General features: G+C 44.0%; 1 protein-coding gene across 1 annotated transcript in view; it reads right to left on the bottom strand.

Moving 5' to 3' along the window:
- Positions 1-23,197, bottom strand: part of BUB1 (BUB1 mitotic checkpoint serine/threonine kinase) — a 49,170-nt gene extending 25,973 nt beyond the window's left edge. The window contains 17 exon segments of the mRNA XM_044290102.1: positions 1,125-1,305; positions 4,011-4,083; positions 4,471-4,576; positions 4,927-5,043; positions 7,731-7,862; positions 8,077-8,129; positions 8,229-8,403; positions 8,405-8,588; positions 9,275-9,417; positions 11,372-11,565; positions 13,643-13,713; positions 15,616-15,707; positions 17,720-17,763; positions 19,131-19,327; positions 20,972-21,113; positions 21,835-21,894; positions 23,061-23,197. Of these exon segments, the coding sequence (XP_044146037.1) occupies positions 1,125-1,305; positions 4,011-4,083; positions 4,471-4,576; positions 4,927-5,043; positions 7,731-7,862; positions 8,077-8,129; positions 8,229-8,403; positions 8,405-8,588; positions 9,275-9,417; positions 11,372-11,565; positions 13,643-13,713; positions 15,616-15,707; positions 17,720-17,763; positions 19,131-19,327; positions 20,972-21,113; positions 21,835-21,894; positions 23,061-23,083 (1,987 nt within the window). The 5' untranslated portion in view covers positions 23,084-23,197.
- Positions 23,198-26,408: the final 3,211 nt, after the last annotated feature.

The following is a 26,408-nucleotide window of genomic DNA, read 5'->3' as shown; positions in this document are numbered from 1 at the left end:
CCTCAGGATAAGTCATCAGTATCTGATCTGCAGGGGTCTCACTAGAGGCGATAAGCAGTTTGAGGAGACCATAGAACTCCAGCGAGTGCTACTCCCTCCTCACAGCACTGTACATTATATAGTGGCTGTGCTCGGTACCGCAGCTCGGCTCCATTCAGTTAAATGGGACTGAGTGGGGCCTAGGCCATGTGACTGATGAAAGTGACATCACTGACATAGGGTAAACTGCATGAAGGCCGTGGTCTCCTCAAACAGCTCATCCAGAAGATGGGTCATCAGTATAAAAAAGTTGGAAACCCCTTTTAAGAGGTGTGCATTAGGCAGAGTTCTTTCATTTGAAGATTAAAAGGGGTGTCCAATTCCAGTGGTCTCAGTTGACATATTCAAGGAGTTGTCCACTTTTGCTGTATTAGGGACCTATCCTTATGATAAGTCATCAATATCAGATAAGCAGAGTCCCAACTCCTGGAACCCCCGCCGATCAGCTGTTTGAAGAGAACTCAGGTGTTCATACAAGTGCTGACTTCTCTTCACTGTTTATCCGCTTGCAGTGGTGAGGTGTAGAGACAATTCTACCGTCCCATTCACTTCAGTTGGACAGCTCCCTCCTATTCACTTGAATAGGAAGAAGCTGTTCCATTGAAGTGAATAGGATGGCGGAGCTGTAATCACAACTGCTCACTGCTGCAACGTCAATGGCAAGCAGGTAACCAATGAAGAGAAGGCAGCACTCGTATGAACAATGCGTTCTCTTTCAAACAGTTCATCGGCAGGGATACCTGCAGTTAGGTCAACAATATCAGATCAGTGGGTGCCCATGTTGAGGATAGGTCATTAACATAGGAAAAGCGGAGTTTCCCTTTAACAGCAACAGTGTTTCATGACATGCCCAGCAAGTTAATGGCCACAGGGATGATTTATGTAGAAATCAACAGAAAATCAAGGGAGCACTGGCCCTGCATCCTTTCTAATCTAGGTCCCTGGACAGCTGCTCTTATCAGCAAAGCTTTAATTGGTGAATGCATAGGTAAATGCTAGTATGCAGAAAGGTACACATGTATATTGCAGGAAATTAATAAATAAGGTTAGTGGTGTAACAAATGGAACAGTCATGTCAATTCTACCTTTGTCTTCCAGGATCTGCCTTGTTTGCTCAGGCAGCTTGCTACAGGCAGGTGTCGATGCAAGTTGAGCTGCAAGTGCAAAGTCTCCTGTGCTGTTTGGGCTAGGGGCCAATGTTTTGTTGCAACGTGTAGCCCACACGGTGCAATCGTCTACCAGCGATTCCATGGCCCTAACCTCCTCCTGTCAAGAAGAAAAATAAAATAAATACATTTTTAAAGAACTCTCGTCTAAGAAGTTTATGTTCTTACAGTACAGACCAAAAGTTTGGACACACCTCATTCAAAAGAGTTTTCTTTATTTTCATGACTATGAAAATTGTAGATTCACACTGAAGGCATCAAAACTATGAATTAACACATGTGGAATTATATACATAACAAAAAAGTGTGAAACAACTGAAAATATGTCATATTCTAGGTTCTTCAAAGTAGCCACCTTTTGCTTTGATTACTGCTTTGCACACTCTTGGCATTCTCTTGATGAGCTTCAAGAGCTAGTCACCTGAAATGGTTTTCACTTCACAGGTGTGCCCTGTCAGGTTTAATAAGTGGGATTTCTTGCCTTATAAATGGGGGTTAGGACCATCAGTTGCGTTGTGGAAAAGTCAGGTGGATACACAGCCGATAGTCCTACTGAATAGACTGTGAGAATTTGTATTGTGGCAAGAAAAAAGCAGCTAAGTAAAGAAAAAAAGAGTAGCCATCATTACTTTAAAAATGAAGGTCAGTAAGTCCGAAAAATTGGGAAAACTTTGAAAGTGTCCCCAAGTGCATTCACAAAAACCATCAAGCGCTACAAAGAAACTGGCTCGCATGCGGACCGCCCCAGGAAAGGAAGACCAAGAGTCACCTCTGCTGCGAAGGATAAGTCCATCCGAGTCACCAGCCTCAGAAATCGCAGGTTAACAGCAGCTCAGATTAGAGACCAGGTCAATGCCACACAGAGTTCTAGCAGCAGACACATTTCTACAACAACTGTTAAGAGGAGACTGTGTGAATCAGGCCTTCATGGTAGAATATCTGCTAGGAAACCACTGCTAAGGACAGGCAACAAGCAGAAGAGACTTGTTTGGGGTAAAGAACACAAGGAATGGACATCAGACCAAAGCACAGATTTCCACTGGTCTAATGAGTCCAAATTTGAGATCTTTGGTTCCAATCTTTGTGCGATGCAGAAAAGGTGAACGGATGGACTCTACATGCCTGGTTGCCACCGTGAAGCATGATGGAGGTGGTGTGATGGTGTGGGGGTGCTTTGCTGGTGACACTGTTGGGGATTTATTCAAAATTGAAGGCATACTGAACCAGCATGGCTACCACAGCATCTTGCAGCTGCATGCTATTCCATCCGGTTTGCGTTGAGTTGGACCATCATTGATTTTTCAACAGGACAATGACCCCAAACACACCTCCAGGCTGTGTAAGGGCTATTTGACCATGAAGGAGAGTGATGGGGTGCTGCGCCAGATGACCTGGCCTCCACAGTCACCGGACCTGAACCCAACCGAGATGGTTTGGGTGAGCTGGATCGCAGAGTGAAGGCAAAAGGGCCAACAAGTGCTAAGCATCTCTGGGAACTCCTTCAAGACTGTTGGAAGACCATTTCAGGTGACTACCTCTTGAAGCTCATCAAGAGAATGCCAAGAGTGTGCAAAGCAGTAATCAAAGCAAAAGGTGGCTACTTTGAAGAACCTAGAATATGATATTTTCAGTTGTTACACACTTTTTTGTTATGTATATAAATTCCACATGTGTTAATTCATAGTTTTGATGCCTTCTGTGTGAAGCTACAATTTTCATAGTCATGAAAATAAAGAAAAATCTTTGAATGAGAAGGTGTGTCCAAACTTTTGGTCTGTACTGTATATGAGACTTAGATTACACATTTACATATAACAAAGGAACAGAAAAATTATGGTTGGAAAACGCTATGCAGGTCAACACAGTGGGCCAGATTTATCATTAGCTCAGGTCAGAATAAGTGAAAAAGTCCCCAAAAATGTGCCAAATGCTAAAACTGCGCACAAATTTGCAACTTTTTTCTGCTCTGCACTATGCTCGCCAGTTTTCTGAAAGTGGGCGTGTTTTTTATGTAAATTAATCTCTAGACAGATTTACTATTGGGACTATTTAAAAAGTCACAATTTCACTTCATGCTTATCTTATGAGACTTTTTAATAGAACATGCGACTTTTTCATAAAAACTTGCACGTAAAGACGTGCGACTTTTGTAAAGCTGCTTACTGACGGATAAACTGCTACCGTCAAACCACATTTATTACAGTTTTAAAGGGCCGATCATAAATCTGACTTGGCTAAAACTGACTTTAACATATGGCTAAAGTGGAGTCAGCTGTCAGAGTAAAGATAAATCTGGCCCAATGAAACTAGAGCTCATGAGAGTTTACCACTTATGTCTGCGTAAGGCCCCTCAGAACCTACTGACTGCTGTTCTCGCCACTCTTCAAGATCCTAAGTAATGTTTATAGAGGTCCAAGAAGCTTACATTCTGGGTTGGTAGAATTCTCCCATTACAAGAAGGATTTAGTAGTTGTCCTTCCATTTCAAAAAGCCACATGGGGTACTAAAATAGTCCTTTAGTTATAGGTTCACTTTTCTGACATATCTTCATTTTTCTGCCTGATGGCTCCCGTTAACTATTGGGCTCTGTCAGGTTTTAGGTTACCACTGTACAAACCACCACAGCATGCAGCAGTTTATTTTTTCCCCAGCGTCTTTGGGGTATTCTGCACCTGAGGCTCCTATTGGAACCTTGGCCACAGATGTAAACCCAGCCTTAAGAGGGTATGGGTTGCCCAACAGACAGCATCTGTCTATAACAAGCAACAATGCTTTAGAATGGTAACAAAAAGAAGAGCACATTACATTCTTTAGAGCAGGCTTCAGTACAGGACGCTCTCCAAAAGTTCTCACTTCCACTGGTTTCACTTGTGTAGCACTGGAAAATAAATGGAAAGGGTAATGAGCTTACACAACTCACAATTTTTTTATGCTGATACCACAGCGCTTCTGATGCTGGTATCTCCCTGTCGCGCTAATAGCAGGCCGCGACTGGAATGAACCGCCCTAGCATTACCCGCAACGCTAGGGAGGCTAGTCTCTGTCACAGCCTGCTACTGGCTGAACAGCCCCCCCCCCCCCCCCCCCCCCACTCACAATTGCCAGATGTTTTAGTCTACGCGGCGGCCGTGCAGGCATCAGGAGGGCCACGGGTGCCATGGAGTGAGATAAGTACAATCTGTGCGAGGGGCCTAGGCGGGTCTTGGATAACCCTTTTTATACAAAAATGGCTGTAGAATGCAATTTTTCACTCAGTAACACTCACCCGTTCACTTTCGCCGTGTCATCTTCAAAGATGCAAAAGGCAGAAGGCAATGAAGGGGCAGCATTGTGCAAACCTAGGAAACCACTTCCAGCAGGGTCTGATTTGTCTGTAAAGAGCAATGGTCTCGTTAAGATTTCAGCAACAAGAAAATGAATCAAGTAAAATAGACTTCTACTAATGAGAGGGAAATTAAAGAGAACGTGCTACATTTCAAACACAGTACAATTCTCTTTAGCTTGGACAACATCTATTCTTCTATACAGAGAAAGACTTGATTATTTGACGACTGGGCTACAAATGAGTATGTAGGATGGACAGGTTGTATTGTGTTAATGCAATGCTCATGTAGGTTACCATAACGTGCTGATCAAACTGTAGGACCTCTACCGATAATATACATGCTGCCGTCTATGTATCCTGGGAAGTTCATTCCTTAAAAATTGTTCTAATACTTACTGTCATTTTGACACAAAGACTCAATATCTGGCTTGCTTGGATCAGCAGCTTCAAACATATGGTCATCCTCTTCATCTTCGGGGAGAGTAGATGTCTGGAAAATGTCCATTATGAAACCTGCAGGCAAAAATATTACTGATTAAAAAATGGCGCATACAAAGTCTATGCACAATTTGTAAATCATTTGTCATACATGACTTTCTAAAAGTTGTATCCAACTATATAAAACTACTCTGTTGAAACACCTGCTTGTGACTGTATTCCTTTACAACTGCGCGCGCGCGTGTGTGTGTGTGTGTGTGTGTGTGTGTGTGTGTGTGTGTGTGTGTGTGTGTGTGTGTGTGTGTGTGTATATATATTTTTTTTTTTTTTACACAGCGGTGAGCCCGTGCAATTACAGCTCATCCGTCCCCATTCACTTTAATGGGATGTCTCTGTCCTGTTCAGTTGAATCTGATATTGATGACCTATCCTGAGGATAGGTCATCAATACAAAAAAAAAAAAAAAAAAAAAAAGAACCCCTTTAACTGAAAAGACTCAGTAACCAGAGTTACACAGAGAATGTCTAGACTATGGAAATTAGGGGTCATCTTGGTAAGCAAGAAGAGAGATTCCACTTGTCTGATGAATTGCCATGACCTTCATAAAAACCATGAGGTGTAGTTACAAGGCCAGAGGGCAGCTCAGATTCATACAAGGGTTTGTGTGCCAAAAAAACTAGAAACAGAGCCTAACCTCTTGGAAGGACAAGGCCAAAAAGTCATGTTTTGGGGCAAGTGGGAACTCTTTCCACTGGTAGCCTTGGAGAGAATATTGACCCAAACAGATATGAGCAAGAGAAGAGGAGGCCCACTCATGGAAATTGCTCTTCATCTTCTCTCCTAGAAAGGGGCCTTCTTGATGGCCATCACCTCTATCAGACAGTTGTCTAAATTGGTGGTCTTTCTTGTGAATCTCCTTTCTCAATTCTTCATCAGGATAAAGAGGTGCTTTGTCCTGTGCCTTCCTTTTTGCCCAAAGTTCTTTCCTCTTTTCATTTGAATGGGGACATTATTCTCCCTTCTTTCTGTCCTTCTTTGACCCGTCCCTCCACCATCTGGTGATCTGGATGTTGTCGAGGCTCTTTGAATCAATTTGTCTCTAACATCTTCCTTCTGTTGTTCAAATTCTTTGTTCTTCCAAGAGCCCAATAGCCTCTAAGGCTGCAATTTTCCAATGGAACTGGCTGGCCATATCTGTGACCTACCTGGTGAGGCCTTCACCAATTTCACCATCCTCAGATGCTTATCTGGGTCACAAGGTGCTGCAGACCACGGTAAACTAGGCATCTCGCTGTGATTTTCTTTCATGTTTTTTTCAGAACCCTATAAAATCTCTTGCCAAGTTCACTGGAGAACACCAGCTGCCAGTCAGTTCTAGATTGTATATTCCTTTTTAGTGGCTATTCCATTGTTTATTTTCTGGATGGGTTGTTTTTTACCCTCTAGGACAGTGATGGCGAACCTTTTAGAGACCGAGTGCCCAAACTGCAACCCAAAACCCACTTATTTGCTGCAAAGTGCCAACATGGCAATTTAACCTGAATACCAGTACAGTATAACTTCCATGTACTTTATCATTTAGCTATAATAGCCAGCCTACATTCAATGCACTGTGCTAGTCATCGCATGCCCTGTGCTGATAAATGGCAGGAAAAAGTCTAAGGCATATTGGTACACCATAGACTTGCCAGGATGCAGGTAGGTGCCCTCAGAGAGTGCAGCCTCTGGCACCCAAGCCAAAGGTTAACCACCACTGCTCTAGGTTCTGACACATCTCAAGCTTGTTATCTTCTCCTGGCTGATCCTACTGCTTGTATAAAAACTGATGAGCTCAGTGACTGGAGGAGGGTGTAGAACTGGTGGTAGAGGCTAGCCTTTTTTTTGCTTTAGGACCCTTTCACACGGGCGTTGCGGGAACATGTGCGATTTTTCAGCGCGAGTGAAAAACATTGTAATGCGTTTTGCACTCCCGTGAGAAAAAAATAAATAAAAAAAAAATAAATATATATATATATATATATATATATATATATATATATATATATATATATATATATATATATATATATATATATATATATATATATATATATATATATATATATATATATCGAGCATGCTTGGTACCTAAACCCGAACTTCTTCACAGAAGTTCGGGCTTGGGATCGATGTTCTGTAGATTGATATTATTTTCCCTTATAACCATGTTATAAAAAGGGAAAATAATGCATTCTGTATTCAGAATGCTATTATTTTCCCTTATAACCATGTTATGTTATAAGGGAAAATAATAATGATCGGGTCTCCATCCGGCTCGTCTCCTAGCAACAGTGCGTGAAAAATCGCACCGCATCCTCACTTGCTTGCAGATGCTTGCGATTTTCACGCAACCCCATTCATTTCTATGGGGCCTGCGTTACGTAAAAAACACACAAAATAGAACATGCTGAGATTTTCACGGAACGCATAAGTGATGCGTGAAATTAACCGTTCATGTGAACAGCCCCATAGAAATGAATGTGTCGGGATTCAGTGCGGGTGCAATGCGTTCAACTCACGCATCGCGTCCGCGCGGAATACTCGCCCGTGTGAAAGGGGCCTTAGTGTCCACCTCCCTTCAACAGCAGCTACACCCACAGCCCCGTGTCCCTCAATGAACTCAGCGAGAGAGAGATTTTACTGGCAATACAAAAATCTCCTTACTTTGGTTAGGTCTTGCTTAGCAAACATTTCATAGACTAACACATTCCAGTATCACTTACCTAGTGCTTCCTTTGTGTTGACTGTGGGTGACGGAAGAACTTTGGATGGTGTTGCTTGCACAAATCCTAGTGATGTATTAGGAGTAACATGTGATGTATTTGCTATACCAGATGAGTTTCCCATCACAGTAGCTATAAGATAAATAAATGTATAATACTTATTAGAAAAAAAATACTAGATGGCCTAAAACATAATAAATAAAAGCAAGCAGGAAAACTGTTATATGCTAACATTTCATAGGAATTTATTAACTAACAGGCAAAAAGAACAAACTGTGTGCCTTTTAGGAGACATTCAATGGCTGTGTCACTAAATGAAATTGAGTGCATAGGAGGCAAAACTTACCTTCTCTTACCACGGGGTGCAATTTTCCCATTAGGGCACTGGAATGAGGACCCCTACGTTTAAAAAAAAATAAAATAGTCAAATGAATTCAGCAAAATATAAGAGTAAACCTGTAATCCTTGAATATTAATTTAACACTAAGCGAAACTTACAAAGGTTTAGGTGCCTCAGAAATGGTAGAAGCTGACCTCTCAAGGAGTGCGGCTTTCTTCGTAAACGTGCTGTCAGCCAATGCTACATACGTAGTCTGCTGGGATACTGGATCAGGTCTTTGAGGCATGACATGACATGAGGCAGAAAGTATTGATAGCTGGTGTCTAACAGGAGCAGTGTTGGTTTGACCACCTGCTCAAGGTAATTCCAAGGGATGGTGAGGTTTGTGAAGAAGCAGCCAACTCATTGACTGTCGCAGACATGGGTGCTTGATAAAAACTTGAAACGGCTTGAGCTGGAAGAATTGGAGCACCTAATCCCAAAGGTGCCATCATATTAGGATATGGAGCAGGCAGCATCTTTAAGTAATATAATAAAATAGTGTTATGAAAATATACACTCTGTAAAAAACAAAAAGTTCTCGGCTGTATTGTATCTGTATTCACAGAGATGAATGGAGTGAGCCCCACATTTGCAGCCAGCTCTCTATTCACAGTGGCACCAAGCAGGGTACAAGGGGCTCCTTTCAGCTCTCCTAAGACAACCCAAATACGATTTATAGAAATAAAGGAGGAAGTATAACATTAGAAGTTTTGGGAAATTATTTGGTTTTTAACTAATAAATCTGGTATACAATGACACCAACAGGGAGCAAGATGGGAAGAAACGACAACTGGCTCTTCTGCTAGAAATCACAACTTCTAATATCTAAAAGTTTCTACAAGTACACTACATGTTCTAAAGTATTTGGAGACCTGAACATCACAGCCATGACTTGTTTGCTGGTCCCCACTTCATCCCTCCTCAATCAACACTGGGGTAGAGTGTAAGGCTATTTGAACACCTATTGCCAGGTTCACCTACATTACTAATGATAGCTAGGGACTTTTCGTTTGGTGACCCTTCTAACTAAAAGGCATGACAACCCTTTCATTCAAAATAAGAAATTAATTTTGAAGTACAGTAACTATGAACTGAATCAGATAACAAAAAGGTAGGCACAGGTGGCAATATAGACTTAATAGGAAATATCAACTGAGCTTACAGTTGTACTCTGTTCTGGACCGCCCTGACTTGTGGGAACTTGTACATTTAGCAGGTTGCTTAGTTGTTCCATCTTCTGTTTTAGCATATGTTCATGGAGAGCTGCTTCTTCTTTATGCTTCATGTATTTCTTCTGTTCTTCCTCTGATAATAAATACATAAAGACTCCATGAAATACCAGAGACTCACAACTCCCTCCATAAATCCCCTTGAGAAACAGTACGGCATAAATACATCCCAAACACCCCCAAAAGCACACTCAAAATTCAAATCTTATGTTTTTGGCTACTTGAATGTCAATGACCAGGGCATAGTAGACTTCTATGATTAGCTTAGACCATTTGAAAATTATAAGGGCTGTTTCACACGAGCGGATGCCGTGCGTGACATCCGCTGCGTGAATGACAGCCAAGACCCGATGCGGACAGCAGAACCACGGAGCATTAACATGATTGACAATGCTCCATGCCCCTCTGTGACCTCTTTACTACAAAATCACGGTGAGATAAAAGTTGTCACTGTAATTTCAGTAGTAAAAAGATCACAGAGAGGCACGGAGCATTATCAATCATGTTACTGCTCCGTGCTTCTGCTGTCCGCATCGGGTCTTGGCTATCATTCACGCAGCGGATGTCACGCATGGCATCCAATCGTGTGAAACAGCCCTAAGGGTTCTAGATAATGACGACCTGTCTTCAGGATGGGTCATCAATATCAGACTGGTGTCTGACAACCAGCATCCCACTCCTCAGCAGGGCTGTGGAGTCGGTAGATAAATGCTCCGACTCCGACTCCTCAGTTTTTTGTACTTCCGACTCCGACTCCTCTGTATTTAATATGCAAATGTATTTTATACATTCCTTGAAGGAAAGAAAGAAGTTCTTCTAAGCTCTTCTAGCACAGAGAGGTAGTTGGGCAGAAGCTGCTGCCTTCTCCTTTGTGTGCTGATCTTCTGCTGAAGATAGGGCAGTGGGAGGATCCAGGAAGGGACATTTATTTTAAAACATGATTTCCCTAGAAGAATCCCATAGTCATGTTTAAAGTTTAAGATAACATTCTGAGTTTACACGTTTTATAGCCTTAGGCCCCATGCACACGGCCGTGTTTCACGGCCGTGTGCGGGCCGTGGAACCGCGGCCTGGATCCCTCCTGAGAGCAGGAGCGCACGGCGTCACTGGTTGCTATGACGCCGTGCGCTCCCTGCTGCTGGCACAGTACAGTAATACGCACGGCGAGCGCACGGCGTCATAGCAACCAGTGACGCCGTGCGCTCCTGCTCTCAGGAGGGATCCAGGCCGCGGTTCCACGGCCCGCACACGGCCGTGTGCATGGGGCCTTAGCTGAATGACAGCAGTTTTTCCAATGGTTTACAGCTTCAGTCTTGAACTATTGACCCTCCATTCCCTTCACTTATACAAGTGTCTCTAGTCCTGCAAAACACATATTTACTTAATCCCTTATCAGTGAGAGGCTAGGTAAACCATGGGCATTGTGTTCCCTGTAACATCAGAACACAACACAATGGAAAGTATATGTATTGCCACTCCAAATTGTGCATTGCGTGCCATATAGTGAAGCATATGAAAAGCATGCTTCTTCACATCACTGAACGCGTTTGTTTTGCGGTTACGTGAGGCACTGCATGCATTGGCCTTTATTCTTACAGTAGAGAAGTCATTAATTATAACTGTTTATGAATTCGGACATTTAAACTTGCTTTTTTTTTTTTATTCCAATTTAAATTTAGTAGGAGTCGGAGTCGGTTCATTTTTTGCCGACTCCGACTCCAGGTACCCAAAATTGACTCCGACTCCGACTCCTCGACTCCGACTCCACAGCCCTGCTCCTCAGCTTCCTCAACAGCCACTGGCAATAACATAGTGAACAGAGCTGGAAGCAGACAGTAGTGGCTGTGCCGAGCTGCAAAAATATGGCGTTAATAATGTGCTCCGTGTTGGAATTTCACAATTCATTATAGACTTTAAAAGGGGTTGTCCAAGTTAATTAAACATTTCTGACCATCCATCAGTTGCAAAAGATAAAAAATATCTTCAACATTAGACATGAATGAAGGAAATGAAGCTCTCTAGAAGATTACCCCTCTGTTGCATCATCTTCCGTTGCTCATGTTTCTTTCTGTAGACGATTGCCCTATACTCTTCAAGCGACATCTCAGAATCCCCACAGACAAGTTTGTCCTTACAATACATCGGAACTTGTTTCATTTCTGCATTTGAAGATCCAGCAGACTGAGGTACCACAGCCGACTTGGAAATAGTTACATATTTGTTCCTGCAAATATAAATAAAATTATTAAACTATACACTATTAGGGTGCATTCACACGACCGCGCTGTGTTTTGCCATCTGCAAATTGCAGATCCCCAAAGCACGGATACCGGTCATGTGTGTTCGCCTTTTTGCAGACCACACATGGCCAGCGCTACATAGAAAATACCCATGTTTGTCTGCGATTGCAGACAATAGGACATGCTCTGTTTTTTTGCGGGGCCGTGGAACGGAACAACGGCTGCGGACAGCACACAGTGTGCTCTCTGCAGCCCTATAGAAATGAATGAGTTTGTAACTGTTCCGCAAAATTGCGGAATGGAAGCAAACATTGAATTACGGTCATGTGAATGACCCCCTTATACCGTTAAGCAGTTTGTCTTACAAAACCACACAAGATAAATTTTAAAGGAATATAAAAATAAAAAAGAAAGAAGAAAGAAAAATTCTCATATTGGTGAATAGTCACCAAATGTGTTCATTACCTTTTAGGCCTCATGCACACGACCGTATCTGTTTGGCATGCTGCCATTTTTTTTTTTTACTGTAGAAATGTCCTATACTTGTTTGCAAAATAGAGAAGTATAGGACACGTTCTCTTATTTATTTTTCTCTTCTTTCTTTTTAAGACTGCGGAATGGACATACAGATGCGGACAGCACATTGTGTGCTTTCTGCTTCTTTTGCGGCACCATTAAAATGTCCACATCCAATGCACAAAAAATGCAGACAGGATGTGGACTGAACATACGGTTGTGTGCAAGAGGCCTTAGTGTGTCTATTCTTACTAGCAGGCCTGCACCACAGCAGGTATGACTCTGCTTCTGATGATTAAGAGTGCCCTGTCATATTTTAAGTCAACATCTGGCATAGTGATTTTTTTTTTAATCATATTTTTTCATCTGCACAATGTATCATTTTGTGTAAGATGTTCTTGTGGTGCATGCAGTCCGCCCCGGCATCCTCCATTGTACGCATTTTTTGCTGGGGATTGCCGTTGTCTGCGGACCGCATGCGGGGGAATTGCTCCCCCAGTTATAGACACGCTACAGTGTCTGGTATTGGAGCATTTTCACCCGTTTAGACCACTTTTTTCAGTGAGTTTTTGTCCTTATGTGTATGGAATGTGCCACTTCATTTTGTTGGTAACATTCTTTTGCACCCGGTAGCTTCTGTGTCACATGGACTGTTGTGGGTGCGGCTCACAGCTTTATCCTACCTCACAGTGCATTGGTGATATCACTATGGAGGCATGCGAGAGCCTGGCTGTGAGGCCATTGCACTGTTCAGACCCTGTTCACACACCACGGGCAGTTGAGTGGTAGGACCCCATGCGCGCTGAGACACCGTGACGTGGTGCATGAGGGGCTCCGATATGTTCCAGACTGGAAGATATCGGCAAAGTTCTCAGCTTTTAACATCGGCCTGAGGAATTAGCTAGTATTGTCAGTTGCGTGTCATTTTGGTGCATTTTTTTGCAGTGAATTGTGTATGTATAGTGATTAGTTACCCCTTTTTTACATCTAGCACTCAAATTTAGAATGAAACAATATATCGTATAGCAATAGTTCTCAAAGTCTGGCTCATGCCATCCACAGCGTGTTGCTTGCAATAAGAGCCCTAAGTTTAGGACCAGTGGCATGCTGTAGACCTGTTCCCACCACACTTCCTAGAAGTGAGACAGCCCCTTTAAGCTCGCTGTTGTGCCAAGTGCCTAATTTCCCAACTGGCTATTTGGAGCAGGCAGGTTCTTATGGCACATACTGCGTGGGCAAATATTTACTGGATTAATGACCATTATCCAGTATTATTTTACAAAAGTCAAATCCACAAGACAATCCAGCACCCCTCCTCTTGAACGTGCTTCCTGTAGATACAGCAGTATAGACAAGCTGACATACCAGCTTCAACTTGGAGCCATTGATATTAATAGGATTCAGGGTTGAAATTCCTTGTTAAAAGTAATGAATCTGAGCAAGAACTGGCATTTATGAAAAAGTAGGTCACAGTGCATGTACTGTAGGGATTTAGCTTCTTAATATTCTCAATTGGTTTCTGTTGACACTGGTTGGGACACTTACACATTGGACTCCTCTCTACTAACGGGCACTTCACATTCTTTTACAGCTGGATTCTGAAAACCTGCAGAGACCTAAAGGGTGCAGAATTTATTAACACAATAGCAAAAAGAGGAATAAAACATTTAGTAGAATTCATTACACCAGTAACATACTGTGAATTTAATAAAAAAAAGAAAAGACTGCCAGCCAGTCTGATTAATGTCCTATGGTTTTTGTCTAAAGCTCCTGTTCAGGTGGTCTGCTCTACGTCTTACTAAGGCTACTTTCACACTAGCGTTCGGGGCTCCGCTTGCGAGTTCCGTTTGAAGGCTCTCACAAGCGGCCCCGAACGGATCCGTCCAGCCCTAATGCATTCTGAGTGGATGTGGATCCGCTCAGAATGCATCAGTCTGGCACAGTTTGTCCTCCGCTCCTCTCAGCAGGCGGACACCTGAACGCTGGGTGTCCGCCTGGCCGTGCGGAGGCAATATGGCTCAATTTTCAAACGGATCCGCCCCCCATTGACTTTCAATGTAAAGTCAAAATGGATATTTTTTTTTTTTGTTCATGGTAATGCAAACGGGTCCGTTCTGAACGGAGCTAATCGTTTGCATTATAGGTGCGGATCCATCTGGGCAGATACCAGACGAATCCGCACCTAAACGCAGGTGTGAAAGTAGCTTAACATACATTTGGTAGGTGAGTATGAAGTAGGGTACCATGGAGTCACAAGTCTGACACTTTGCCAGCATTATTGCACGGTAAGGGTGACCCTGCTGAGTAAATTTATATTTATGTCCCTCTGCTGTGTCATTTCTGATAAAAATAAAATTTTTATGGATATGTAAATTAGGTCTTCAGTGCACTGAGGAGATAAGGGATGCACGATCGATCATCAGAGCAGCTCCATGACAGATAGGTGTAAAAAGTGTAAAACTGAAAAAAATAAAAAGTTATAATAATAAGCTAAATTCTAAATGTAAGAGTAGGTCTAAGTGGTTGCATGAACTCTGCATGTGTACATACATTTAACTTTCTGCTTTGATCACACATATCAACTTTTAATACATTTTAAATGAAAACAATACACGGACACAAAATGGCATGTAAACTGCTGGGTGGCATTTTGACAGTGGCAGTCAAGTGCAAAGTGCAAAAATTAAAAGAACAAAAAACAGCAAAAATGTTAAACTAAGAGCATTTATAAAGAAGTATACCCATCTTTGACATTTATGACATATGCACAGGATGAGGAATAGGCGTTGTTCCTAGAGATGTGACCCGCATCTATCTCCAGAACAGTGGTGCCCGAGCTCCCCGTCCTGCCTGGTTCCACTTCTACTGGCGTTCTAACAGATGTGAATGGAGAGAGCTGCACATCCATGGTCTTCTCTCCATTCAAAGCAGTCAGACCCAGGCAGGATGCAGGACCCACATTCCAGATATAGGTGCAGGTCCCAGACCTGCATCTATCACACATTTATGGCTTAACCTGTGATTAGGACATAAACGTCTAAGATGAAGTGAATACCTCTTTTATATTTTATATGCATTAGAACAATAAAAGTAATTGGCTGTGAAGGTGGGCATGACCTTTATCATTGGTAGAGTCAATTATTTTCTGGAAAATATCCAGTATGTCAAACATGCATGCTAGTTGGGGGAAAGGGTGTTGCGTTTTCTGACCTTATCAGTAAATGTTATGGCATGTTATATTATCATCAGATAACCATGTGTGGGTCTATTAATGCAGGAATTAAAGGAATTTTACTGCCGCTGTATCTATACCTAATCATGGCCATAGAGCTTTCAAAGACAGGTAAATGAAATAGGATATAGAGAAAAGCTCATAACCAACAGCACAGTCAACCCATAATAACTGCAGATTAGTTTCCAAGCATTCTAGCATTTTTAGATTAATATTGACCCACTAGACATCACTAGAAATAACTAAAGCAAGAAACAGATATTGCAGATTGTTACAGAATACTCACCTGACATTTGCTAAGTGACAAGGGGTCAACTTCTGATGCTGGCGGCATCTGATTTACAATCCTGGAATCCCTTAGAGGCTGCACAGAGTTACCTAAAGAAATTAGTAGAAACCAGTAGTGGATAACACACATCTTATAATTTGTAGGACGTGGCTGATCTTTTTTGAAGATCATACCACTGTATATTACACAAGGTAATTTTCCATACATACATTATATATATATATATATATATATATATATATATATAAAAAATATAATATATATCTTGCCATTTTTTTACATTATAGGAGTATTCCAAGCTTACAAGATAAAATAAAAGACACTGGAAAGTACCTTCACGAGTGTGTATGCTCACCAATTGGAGGAGCATCCACATCCATTAGCTCAGAAGCAGTCATTTCTCATTTTGTCCAGATCTGTGTTGCACCTTTGTTTTGATGCTGCTAGGGTTTGCACTGGGCAGGGTTATCATGCAAAGTAGTACAGTTACCATGATTCCTCTACCCCTCACAGACATTGCCTGCATTTATAGCTTCCTGCCAGCACCTATCTATTATAAAATGTATGGCAGTGCAGCAATTCCTCCCTGCCCCAAAACACAACACAGCTCTGCTGTTCTGGTGCTCACTGCACAATCTGCAGCCCAGCATAAGAAAACACACTGTGTGAAACAGAGAGCAACGGGAATAGCAGGCAGAGAGGAGGCATGCAATGTGACATTGTGTGGTTCAGGGAAACAAAGAGTGGAGATATCCCTTACTTTGAACAATAGGTTACAAACCAGAGACTGACAGCCATTTCAGCTACAGACAACACATTACTAAGTGACTAATCTTACTTCATTGAAACCATTTGCTCACTATTTAAAAAAAGCAATAACCCTTTAGGACTGATTGGCAAATATTTTTTTTTGAAGTTTACCAGCCCGCTTACGGTAATCTATTTGCCATACTCCTCAACAGCAGCATTCATAGAGCGCAAGTGATGTGATTCACATGCATTACTACTCTCTGAGCTGTCCCTGAACAGATCGCCTTGTGCACATGTGTTAAACATTAAAATGAGCAGGTTTGGTCCAGGCACAGAAGAGATCACATCACCGCCACCACCTTGCTCCCTATGGACACAGCGGGCAAAGAATGCAGGTGCTTACATAGCCCACAGATGGGGACTTTCTGCTGCTCGGAAGGGGCGAGATAGGATTTACAGATGTAGGTCACACAACCAATAGGCAAATATTTTTTAGAAGTGGGTCCACCCCTTTAAGAGTCCCACTCCCGCTGAGATGGCAGCACAGTAAAGGAACTGAACATCAGCAGACACCACGTAGAATAAACTAAAAGATACTGGTGATTTTACTGCAGAATAATCTTCACAATATGCACCTGAATAGAGAATCGTACCAGAATCTTTTATACGTTTGCATAAATATACATTGTACATTAGTTATAAGCGATACTTTTATACCATGATTACAGTTGGTTGAAGAAAACAGTTCACTCGCCTCAAAGTTTACCCATGTTAAAGGGGTTGTCCAGGTTCGGAGCTGAACCTGGACATCCCTCCATTTTCACCCCGGCAGCCCCCCTGACATGAGCATCGGAGCAGTTCATGCTCCGATGCTCTCCATTGCCCTGCGCTAAACCGCGCAGGGCAAAGGCATTTTTCTGAGTTCCGGTGACATGCCGGGCTCTCTATGGGGCTGACAGGCAGCCCGGTGACGTCACCGGCACTGATGGACGGGATTTGGCTCTGCCCTAGCCAGTAAAACGGCTAGGGCAGAGCTAAAGCCCGCCCCTCAGAGCCGGTGACGTCACCGAACACACTGCTGGGCGGAAGTTACCGCCCGGCAGTGTGTTATTGAAAACACAAGAGCCTGTGCCCTGCGCGATCTAGCGCAGGGCACGGGAGCGCATCGGAGCATGAGATGCTCCGATGCCAGACTCAGGAGGGCTGTCTGGGTGAAAATAAGGGTATGTCCGGGTTCAGCTCTGAACCCGGACAACCCCTTTAACGACTGATTTTGTAAAAGACAGAAAGGGTGAACCAATATCCAATAACCAATATGGCCTAATTCTTTGTTCACATATGGGCACCTTACCTTGGTCATGTCGACGATTTTGAGAAACCCTCATCTGAAACGCTCTGGAGTATTTATAAGAAGAACAAAAGTAAAACACCATTAACAATGTAGACGGGGCATAATGAATGACTAATATTGATCTAGAACCTAGCTGCACAAGGTCAAAATTATTCCAAGAGCTCCAGAAAAGCATCAGCTTGCATTTTAGGGCTACTTTAAAAAGGGCATATTCACCATTTGACAGTTTACATAAAATAAACCTATATTATACAGTAATTTAACTTTACTTATCTTTCAGTAACCGAGTTAAATGTAAAAAAATAAAAATAAATAAATAATGATGATGATTGGATACAGCCTTTATTTTACTAAATATATGTATGCTATGGGACTGCCGGAGTTAGTCTCGCGCTGGTACTCTGCTATCTCCAGCAGTTCCGTAGAATTGAATATAGAAGTGTGCAACGTGGAACACGGGTCCCCCCCCACCACCACTATTTTAACCCTTCATTAGGCACCTGCAATGATGGTGGTGCTTAAATGTTGCACCATCATCGGAACTCGCTCTATTACCATATAAGAGGTATTCCACTTTCAGTATAGATATTAGCATTCCCCAATCCTCACATTTTGACCGGAGGACCACTTTTTAGGGGTTTTCCAGCACTGTAACACTGATGATTTATTCTCAGGATAGGCAACTAATCTGAGATTGGTGGGGGTATCGGGAGTCAGCCGTTTGTTCCACTGCACAGCAGTCCCATCAGAAAGCAGACAAGTGAAAGAGCACAGAGCTGCAGTACCACTCACAGCCACTAGTTCATATACAAAGTTGTGCTGTTTTGACCTACAGCATCCCCTTTAGAAACTAACAGCATGCTGGCGACACTGGCTAGTGGCCGTAAATGGTACTGCTACAATGCCCTTACCCACTGAAATGGGCGCAGCGCTGCAGTACCATTCACAGCCACTACCTGTTGAACAGAACTGTGCTGTTCCAGAGCACAGCAGCCTGTTCAATCAGATGAAAGATTGGGGATACTGGGAGTAGAAGCCCCACCAACATTATATAGTATACGAAATATAGTAAATCAGTTTTACAGTCCCAGATAACCCCTTCAATAAGCTGTTAAATACCATTCTTAAAAGGGTGTGCGCCAAATGTTTAAGTTATCTCCTATCCCCAGGAAAGGGGCTGACTAATGGTCTCATGTTCCTGTCTAAGCATATGCCCTGCCCGATGGGAATGATTGAAATAGTACTGTACTTAGACTGGAAACATGGGATTCCACAGATCAGTTAGTGGATATGGGATAACTTTCATACTTGGCACAACTTCTTTAAAATGTGTTACATTTCAGGAATTTCTTCCCAATCTTATTAGGACTCTAGCATATCCTCTTATAACTGCAAAATACCATAACCTCACCTGTAGTGGTGATCCAAGAGATCCTTTGGTTCTGCCTTATTTTCAAAAGCTTTATTGAAGAGTAGACTCGCACTGTGAAGGTCACCCTTAGCTTCCAGCTGCTGAGCCCAGATAACATGCAGGACAGCAGAGTTGTTACCTATGCCTTGGCTGTACAGGTACTCGAAGAACTGCGTAGGCTCATCGATCATTTCAGCCTATAAGGACAAGAGTTGTTTTGTTGTCACTTGAAATCAGTCTTAAAGAAACAAAAGTTTTTTTAAAAAAAAATTTAAATCACATTCATTACTAACTAACCATCAGTATTCTAGCCGTTTAATTTAGCTCACCCTAAGGGCTCATGCACACGATCGTATGTATTTTGCAGTCCATTTTTTCGATACTGGGCTGCGCAGTCTAGTATCACAGAACTAAGCGTGCTCCAATTATCTCAACAGCACAGGGGAGAAGAAAGCAATCTCTCCCTCCCCCCTGTGCCTCCGCTGCCAATGAGGAGAGAGGGAAGGAGGGGCGGGCACACTGCACCAGCAATGAAAGTTAACTTTTAATACAAATACAGGAGGTGGCAGAATCACACACATAGCCAGCACCCTGTCTCTATGACAGGGCGCTGCAATCAGCTGCAGTTAACCCCTCAGGTGCCGCACCAGAGGGGTTAACTGCCGCTGATCGCAGATCCCTGTCAGAAGCAGGGAGCCGGCTATGCGATTCTGCCGGCACGCCTCCTGTATTGTATTAAAGGTTAACTATCATTGGTGGCGCAGTGCATCCTGCCCCACTCCTCCCCAGTATTAAAAACATTGGAGGCAGTGGCAAAAGGGTACCCTCCCCTCGTCCTCATTGGTGGCAGTGGCAGCTTCTGATCGGAGCCCCAGCTGTGTAATCCTGGGGCTCCGATAGGTTACCATGGCAGCCAGGACGCTACTGAAGCCTTCCATGGTAATATCCCTGCTGCTGTGTGTAAAAAAATAAATAATAAATCATAAGTATAAATCACCCCCTTTCCCAATTTTACATATAAACAATAAACATGTTACATATTGCCACATCCAAAAAGTCCAAACTATTAAAATATTTTAAAAAGTCTACGCAGTGATCGCCAGAACAGAAAAAAAAAAAAAAAAAAAAAAAAAACACTGCATGAGCCCTAACTCAGTTGCATTCATATATTTTTAGCCTTTACATTATGGGAACCTGGTCATCTGATCTCAAGTCTGACTCCTTGCTCTAAATGTGTATCTAAAGGGTCAGGAGTGCAGATATATAGTAGGTGAGGTTATACAGTGATTAGCTGCAGTTCTATAAACCTGCTGAACTCACACTGCCTTTACTATCTGTGTGCGCTGACTCTCCAGTGTAGTTCTATGGGATGTAGCTTCACACTGATCACCCTGCCAACTCCATGACAGGGGCGAGAGAGATGACATAGCAGACAGGCTCAAGTGGGTCACACAGGAATACATGGTGACCGTGCAGTGTGAGGGGACAGCAGCTCTGTGTCACTAATCTGTCATGGCCACCCTCAGAGGACACAGAGCGGTGCCGTGGGGCGAGACTCCTCCTCCTCTTTCACTGCAAAGCCAGGCATGATGGGAAATATATGGTTACTTAAGAAAACCATAAATCGAGGGGAGAAGGAATCAAGATGGCTGACAACTCAAAATTTGCACATCAAGTAAAACAGGTATACACAAGTCATACACAAAAGACTATCTTATTCTATAATAATGAACTATCCTGTGCTATATAGGCAAAGAAACATCTCTGAGTGCTTCTTTACTTAAAATACATGACTTACAGGAAGCCATAACAAATGACTACAATGTGAACATGCAACTTACAAATCGCAGGCAGTATTTCAGATATCGCTCGTCATTGCAGTATCTCTTGTCTCCTATGAAGCTTCGAACTAGACGTTCCAACAAACATAAAATGTTTCTTTTCTCCTCTGGAGGAAGAGTTTCTTCAGCCCAAAGTAAATATCTAGAAAGAGATAGAACACACTGATAGGTGTCTGACTGGCAGGAGTCCAACCGCTTAGGCCCCCCTCAATCATGAGAACGTGGACCCCCTTAAAGCATACCAGAGTATAACAAACAAACAAAAACAAAAAAAGTTAGCATAATGGCTGTGCTTCTTTGTACAGTCATAACCCTGAAGGAACGCCTTTTGTTAGCCTAATCATTCCCTGTTTAAGCAGCACAGCTAGATGCATTTCTCTTACAAGCAGGGCATGTCTCCCTTCTGTAGAATTTGCCAGTACTGTATTGTTATGACGTCCTTTCCCTTACTTCCTGCCATGTTTCTCACAGAACAGATAAGGAGGGAGAGATCACACTTAAAGAAAGGCAGGATGCCCCTGTGAATTCCGAAGCAGTTCTATTAATCAGGCTCAGACCTAGCTAGCTGTGACATGCCCTGACCTAAACAGACATCTTCTGTGCCTGTTACTAGGGACGGATCTTGCATGACAACAGGAAGTGGACTGCAAATTAAGTCGAAGTGAGACCCTTAGGGGCCATGACTTTAGAGTTTGTGTCCCCCCCCCCCCCAGGGGGATGCAAGCAGATTTTAAAAATGAAGCGATTTAGAAATTAGCTATTTACACCATTCTCTATTAAATGAAGTTGCGTGAAAGTATAGTGACTCTTTATTAAAGCCACATCTTAAGACTCTGGTCAACGCGGTTACATTGATGACTGACCTGTCCCATAGTTCCAGTGGATCATTTCCATTGTATCCCTGGATGTGCGCTTCAAACATTCTGCAAGAGAAAAGCATAAAATGAGTCCTATGTGCGTATAAAATGTTACAGCAGGACATGACGGTGTCACACAGTCCTCATGTGAGCACAGTATGTTGTCTCCTCGCCCAGCAATGAGTCTCATTCCTACCTTCCATGCTTTGTGGTAAAGTAGCAACATTAAAAGAATGACCTACAGGCAGAGGCGTTGCAACCCTTTGATGGAGTCGGGGGCCTCATTTCAGCCCCCCACAATATGTTGAGTTGACAACTACTTTTGTTGACTGGGGTCACCAAGAGCATTTAGCACATCCAAAGACAAAAATCCATACCATCGCAGCAAGTAACCCTGCAGGACTACAAATCCCAGAATGACATCACATTTTAGTTCACACTGGCACCGTGGACTATGTTTTTGCAGTACTGGACAGAATGGAGCAGAGTGCAACGGAAACCTGATAAAGCGCTAATGCACGTTAGTGGCTCAGGTTTATAGTGGAGATATGACAGCTATGCTGGATCCAGATTGTATGTTCTCCCTGTGTTTGTGTGGGTTTCCTCCAGGTACTCCGGTTTCCTCCCACACTCCAAAGACATACTGATAGGGACCTTAGATTGTGAGCCCCATTGGGGACAGTTGGATGATAATGTCTGTAAAGCGCTGCAGAATTAGTAGCGCTATATAAGTGCGTATAATAAATAAGATACTGGAGAAGCTCTCCAGGCCTCATAACAGAACATCTGCAGGACCCCAGTCCCCGGCGCGCGACAGCAGAGACCCCGCGGGACCCCAGTCCCCGGCGCGCGACAGCAGAGACCCCGCGGGACCCCAGTCCCCGGCGCGCGACAGCAGAGACCCCGCGGGACCCCAGTCCCCGGCGCGCGACAGCAGAGACCCCGCGGGACCCCAGTCACCGGCGCGCGACAGCAGAGACCCCGCGGATACAGCATTCGAATTTGGTGTACAGAACCAGCAGGCCATCAGAAACATGTACCAGCAGACACAGTAAAAACAGATATGTGGAACTACAAGTTTCAGCATACCATATGCAAGAATCTGCAGAACTACAACTCCCAGGAGGCCCTATGATTAGGAGACGTCTAGGGTTACCCGGCCACAGTTCCGAGCTGTGAGGTCTTCCAGGTGGGGGTTCTAACCCGGGTTACTACAGGTAGGTACCACTTACTGCACACAGCTCTGGACGTCCATGGCCGCGCTCCGAGGCTCCTCACTAGTGCTCGCCGCTCACCATGACACCTAATCCCCTTGTTCTCTCCCAAAACTATTTCAAATTATCCGCGCAAGCGCGAATTCAAATTGTGCCGCTCCCATAGGCGATCCCGTCCAGCCAATGGAATTCAAAGTAGAGAAGGGCGGAAGTTTGTGATATCGCGAGACTCTCACCGAGTAAACAGAATCCCAGCTTTACTCCGCCATAGTTGTTAAGGGCATGAACGGCGGCGGCTGCTGCTGCGTAGTTTTTTTCTAAGGCAGAAGGCACTAGAGTTCATCGACCTGTATAACTGCAGTGAAGGCTGGGAAAGGAAATCCTGCCTGGCACCTACCTAATCACGTGGGCACAGGACCTGTGACAACAAAAAGCAGTCAGCATTGTATCTAAGCCTCGTGCACACGGCTGTGGTTTTCATCCGAGTGCCATCTGCAGTTTTAGCGGATTGCGCACAGGCCCGTTAATTTCTATAGGGCCATACGGTTGCCACGGCTGGTATCTCGCCTGCAAGGCCGGTATTTTAGTGGCCGGTCATTATTCTAATTGGGGGCAGTAATGGGGTCATTACTCTTATATGCCTCCCAAGTGTCCCTCTTTGATCCTTAAAGGGGTTCTGCAGTTTTTTTAAACTGATGATCTATCTTCTGGATAGATCATCAGCATCTGATCAGCTGAGGTCCGATACCTGGGACCCCCGCCGATCAGCTGTTTGAGAAGGCAGCAGCGCCGCGGCCTTCTCACTGTTTACCGCTGGCCCAGTGACATCAAGACTTGTATCAACTGGCCTGGCCTGGGCTAAGCTCCATTCAAGGGAACGGAGCTTAGCCTCACCCAGGCCAGTGATACTAGTCGTGACGTCACTGGGCCTGCGGTAAACAGTGAGAAGGCCGCGGCGCTACTGCCTTCTCAAACAGCTGATCGGCGGGGGTCTTGGGTGTCGGACCCCCGCCGATCAGATGCTGATGATCTATCCAGGGGATAGATCATCAGTTTAAACAAACTGCAGAACCCCTCTAAGGCCCCTTGCAGACGAGCGTTTGTCACACTGTGAGTCCGCAGCACAATTCCCATCCTGACCTCCCAGTACTGCCGGGGTCACATAGCATTATATTGATTTATGATGCTATGTAACCCTTACAGTTCTGTAATATATTGAATAACACTGGCCTAATGCTGCCACTGTTATCCAATACATTCCAGAACTGTAAGGGTAAGGCCTCATGCATATGACCGTTCAGTTTTTTGCGGTCCGCAAAAAAACGGAAGCCGTCCGTGTGTGGCCCATTGTAGACATGCCTATTCTTGTCTGCAAAACGGACAAGAATAGGACATGCTATATATTTTTTTTGCGGGCCTCGGAACGGAGCAACGGATGCGGACAGCACACGGAGTGCTGTCTGCATCTTTTGCGGCCCCATTGAAGTGAATGAGTCCGCACCCGAGCCGCAAAAACTGCGGCTCGGATCCAGACCCGAAAAACGGTCGTGTGCATGAGGCCTTACATAGCATCATAAATCAATATAATGCTGTGTGACCCTGTCAGTGCTGGGAGGTCAGGCGGGGGAGCTGCGCTGCGGACTCGCAGTGTGACAAACGCTCGTCTGCAAGGGGCCTAAATGTCCCCCTTTTTGACCTGAGAACTAATGCATAAATGTGCATTAATAAATTTACTAAATTGCTCCGTACTAAAGTGTATTTATGGTTTCTTCCTGTATATTAGTTCAGAACTTCATTATTTGGTGCAATTTGGACCTTACAATGTCTATAATCTAAAGCTTTATGTGCAAATATTTAAAGGGCTTCTACCACCAGATTTTGACCTATTTAGCTGCTGACACTAGCACATCGCTAGTGTCTGCTGTACCTAACCGTGTTCTTTTATCAACTTTGTCTGCTGCCGTTAACCTTAAAAAGTACCTTTATTGATATGCAAATGAGCCTCTAGGTGCTATGTGGGCGTCTTTTCAGCACCTAGAGCAGTGATGTCGAACCTTTTAGAGGCCGAGTGCCCAAACTGCAACCCAAAACCCACGTATTTATCGCAAAGTGCCAACATGCCAATTTAACCTGAATAAGTCTAAGGCATATTGGTACACCATAGACTTTTTTCACAGTGCGGGTGCCCACAGAGAGGGCTCTGAGTGCCGCCTCTGGCACCCGTGCCATAGGTTCGCCATCACTGACCTAGAGGCTCCTTCCACTAACCATTTATGCCGCCCATCGAGTCTCTCCGGCCCTCCTGTTGATTGACGTGAAACTTCTAAGTATTTTGTACCGATTCCCACGCCTGTGCCGTGCGCTTCTGTATTCGGCGCAGGCGCAGTGAGTGAATTCCGCTCTCCTGGTGCCGGTGTTCTGCCAGATCTCTATAGATTGCCGAAAGTCTATAGCGGAAGTCACGTGGTGCGCTGCGCACAAGCGCACTTCCACGAATCATCATCTTAAAGTGACAGTCATCTTCAGTAAAATACAGCATCTACATTAATTTGTACGCTCGCCACGCTTCGGGCTTGGTCTCGCTGCGCTCGGCATTTAGTAAAACTAACTCTATGCCGCCATTGATGGTAAAGAAGGAAATGGTTGGTAAAGAAAGAGACTATCTATCTCTTTCTTTACCATCCATTTTCTTCTTTACTATCAATGGCGGCATAGATAGTTGTACTAAATGCCGAGCGAAGCGAGCCCGCAAGGGTACAAATTAATGTAGATTAATGAGCGCTGGGGGGGTATAGAGACTGTCACTTTAAGAAGTGTGCGCACACGCGGTGTGCGAACTACTGCAGTGGAGGCTGCAGGAATGATTCGCGGAAGTACGCTTGTGCGCTTGCGCAGCGTGCCACGTGACTTCCGCTATAGACTTTCGGCAAACTATAGACTTTCGGCAGAACACTGGCTTCCTCACTGTAACATAGTCGGCGCAGGCGCAGTGAGGAAGCCGGCACCAGGAGCGCGGCATTCACTCACTGCGCCTGCACCGAATACAGAAGCGCACGGCGCAGGCATCGGTACAAAATACTTCGAAGTTTCACGTCAATCAACAGGAGCGAGGCGGGCCGGAGAGACGCGATGGGTGGCAGAAATGGTTAGTGGAAGGAGCCTCTAGGTGCTGAAAAGACGCCCACATAGCACCTAGAGGCTCATTTGCATATCAATATAGGTACTTTTTAAGGTTAACGGCAGCAGACAAAGTTGATAAAAGAACGATGTGCTAGTGTCAGCAGCTAAATAGGTCAAAATCTGGTGGTAGAAAACCCTTTAAATGGATAGTGAAGTGCAAGACAAATATTTTCCCAGATGCTCCAC

Source organism: Bufo gargarizans, chromosome 4, assembly GCF_014858855.1.
Source record: "Bufo gargarizans isolate SCDJY-AF-19 chromosome 4, ASM1485885v1, whole genome shotgun sequence".
Taxonomy (NCBI): Eukaryota; Metazoa; Chordata; class Amphibia; order Anura; family Bufonidae; genus Bufo; species Bufo gargarizans.
Note: the sequence above shows the minus strand (reverse complement) of the source record. Positions and strands in the feature narration are given on the sequence as shown.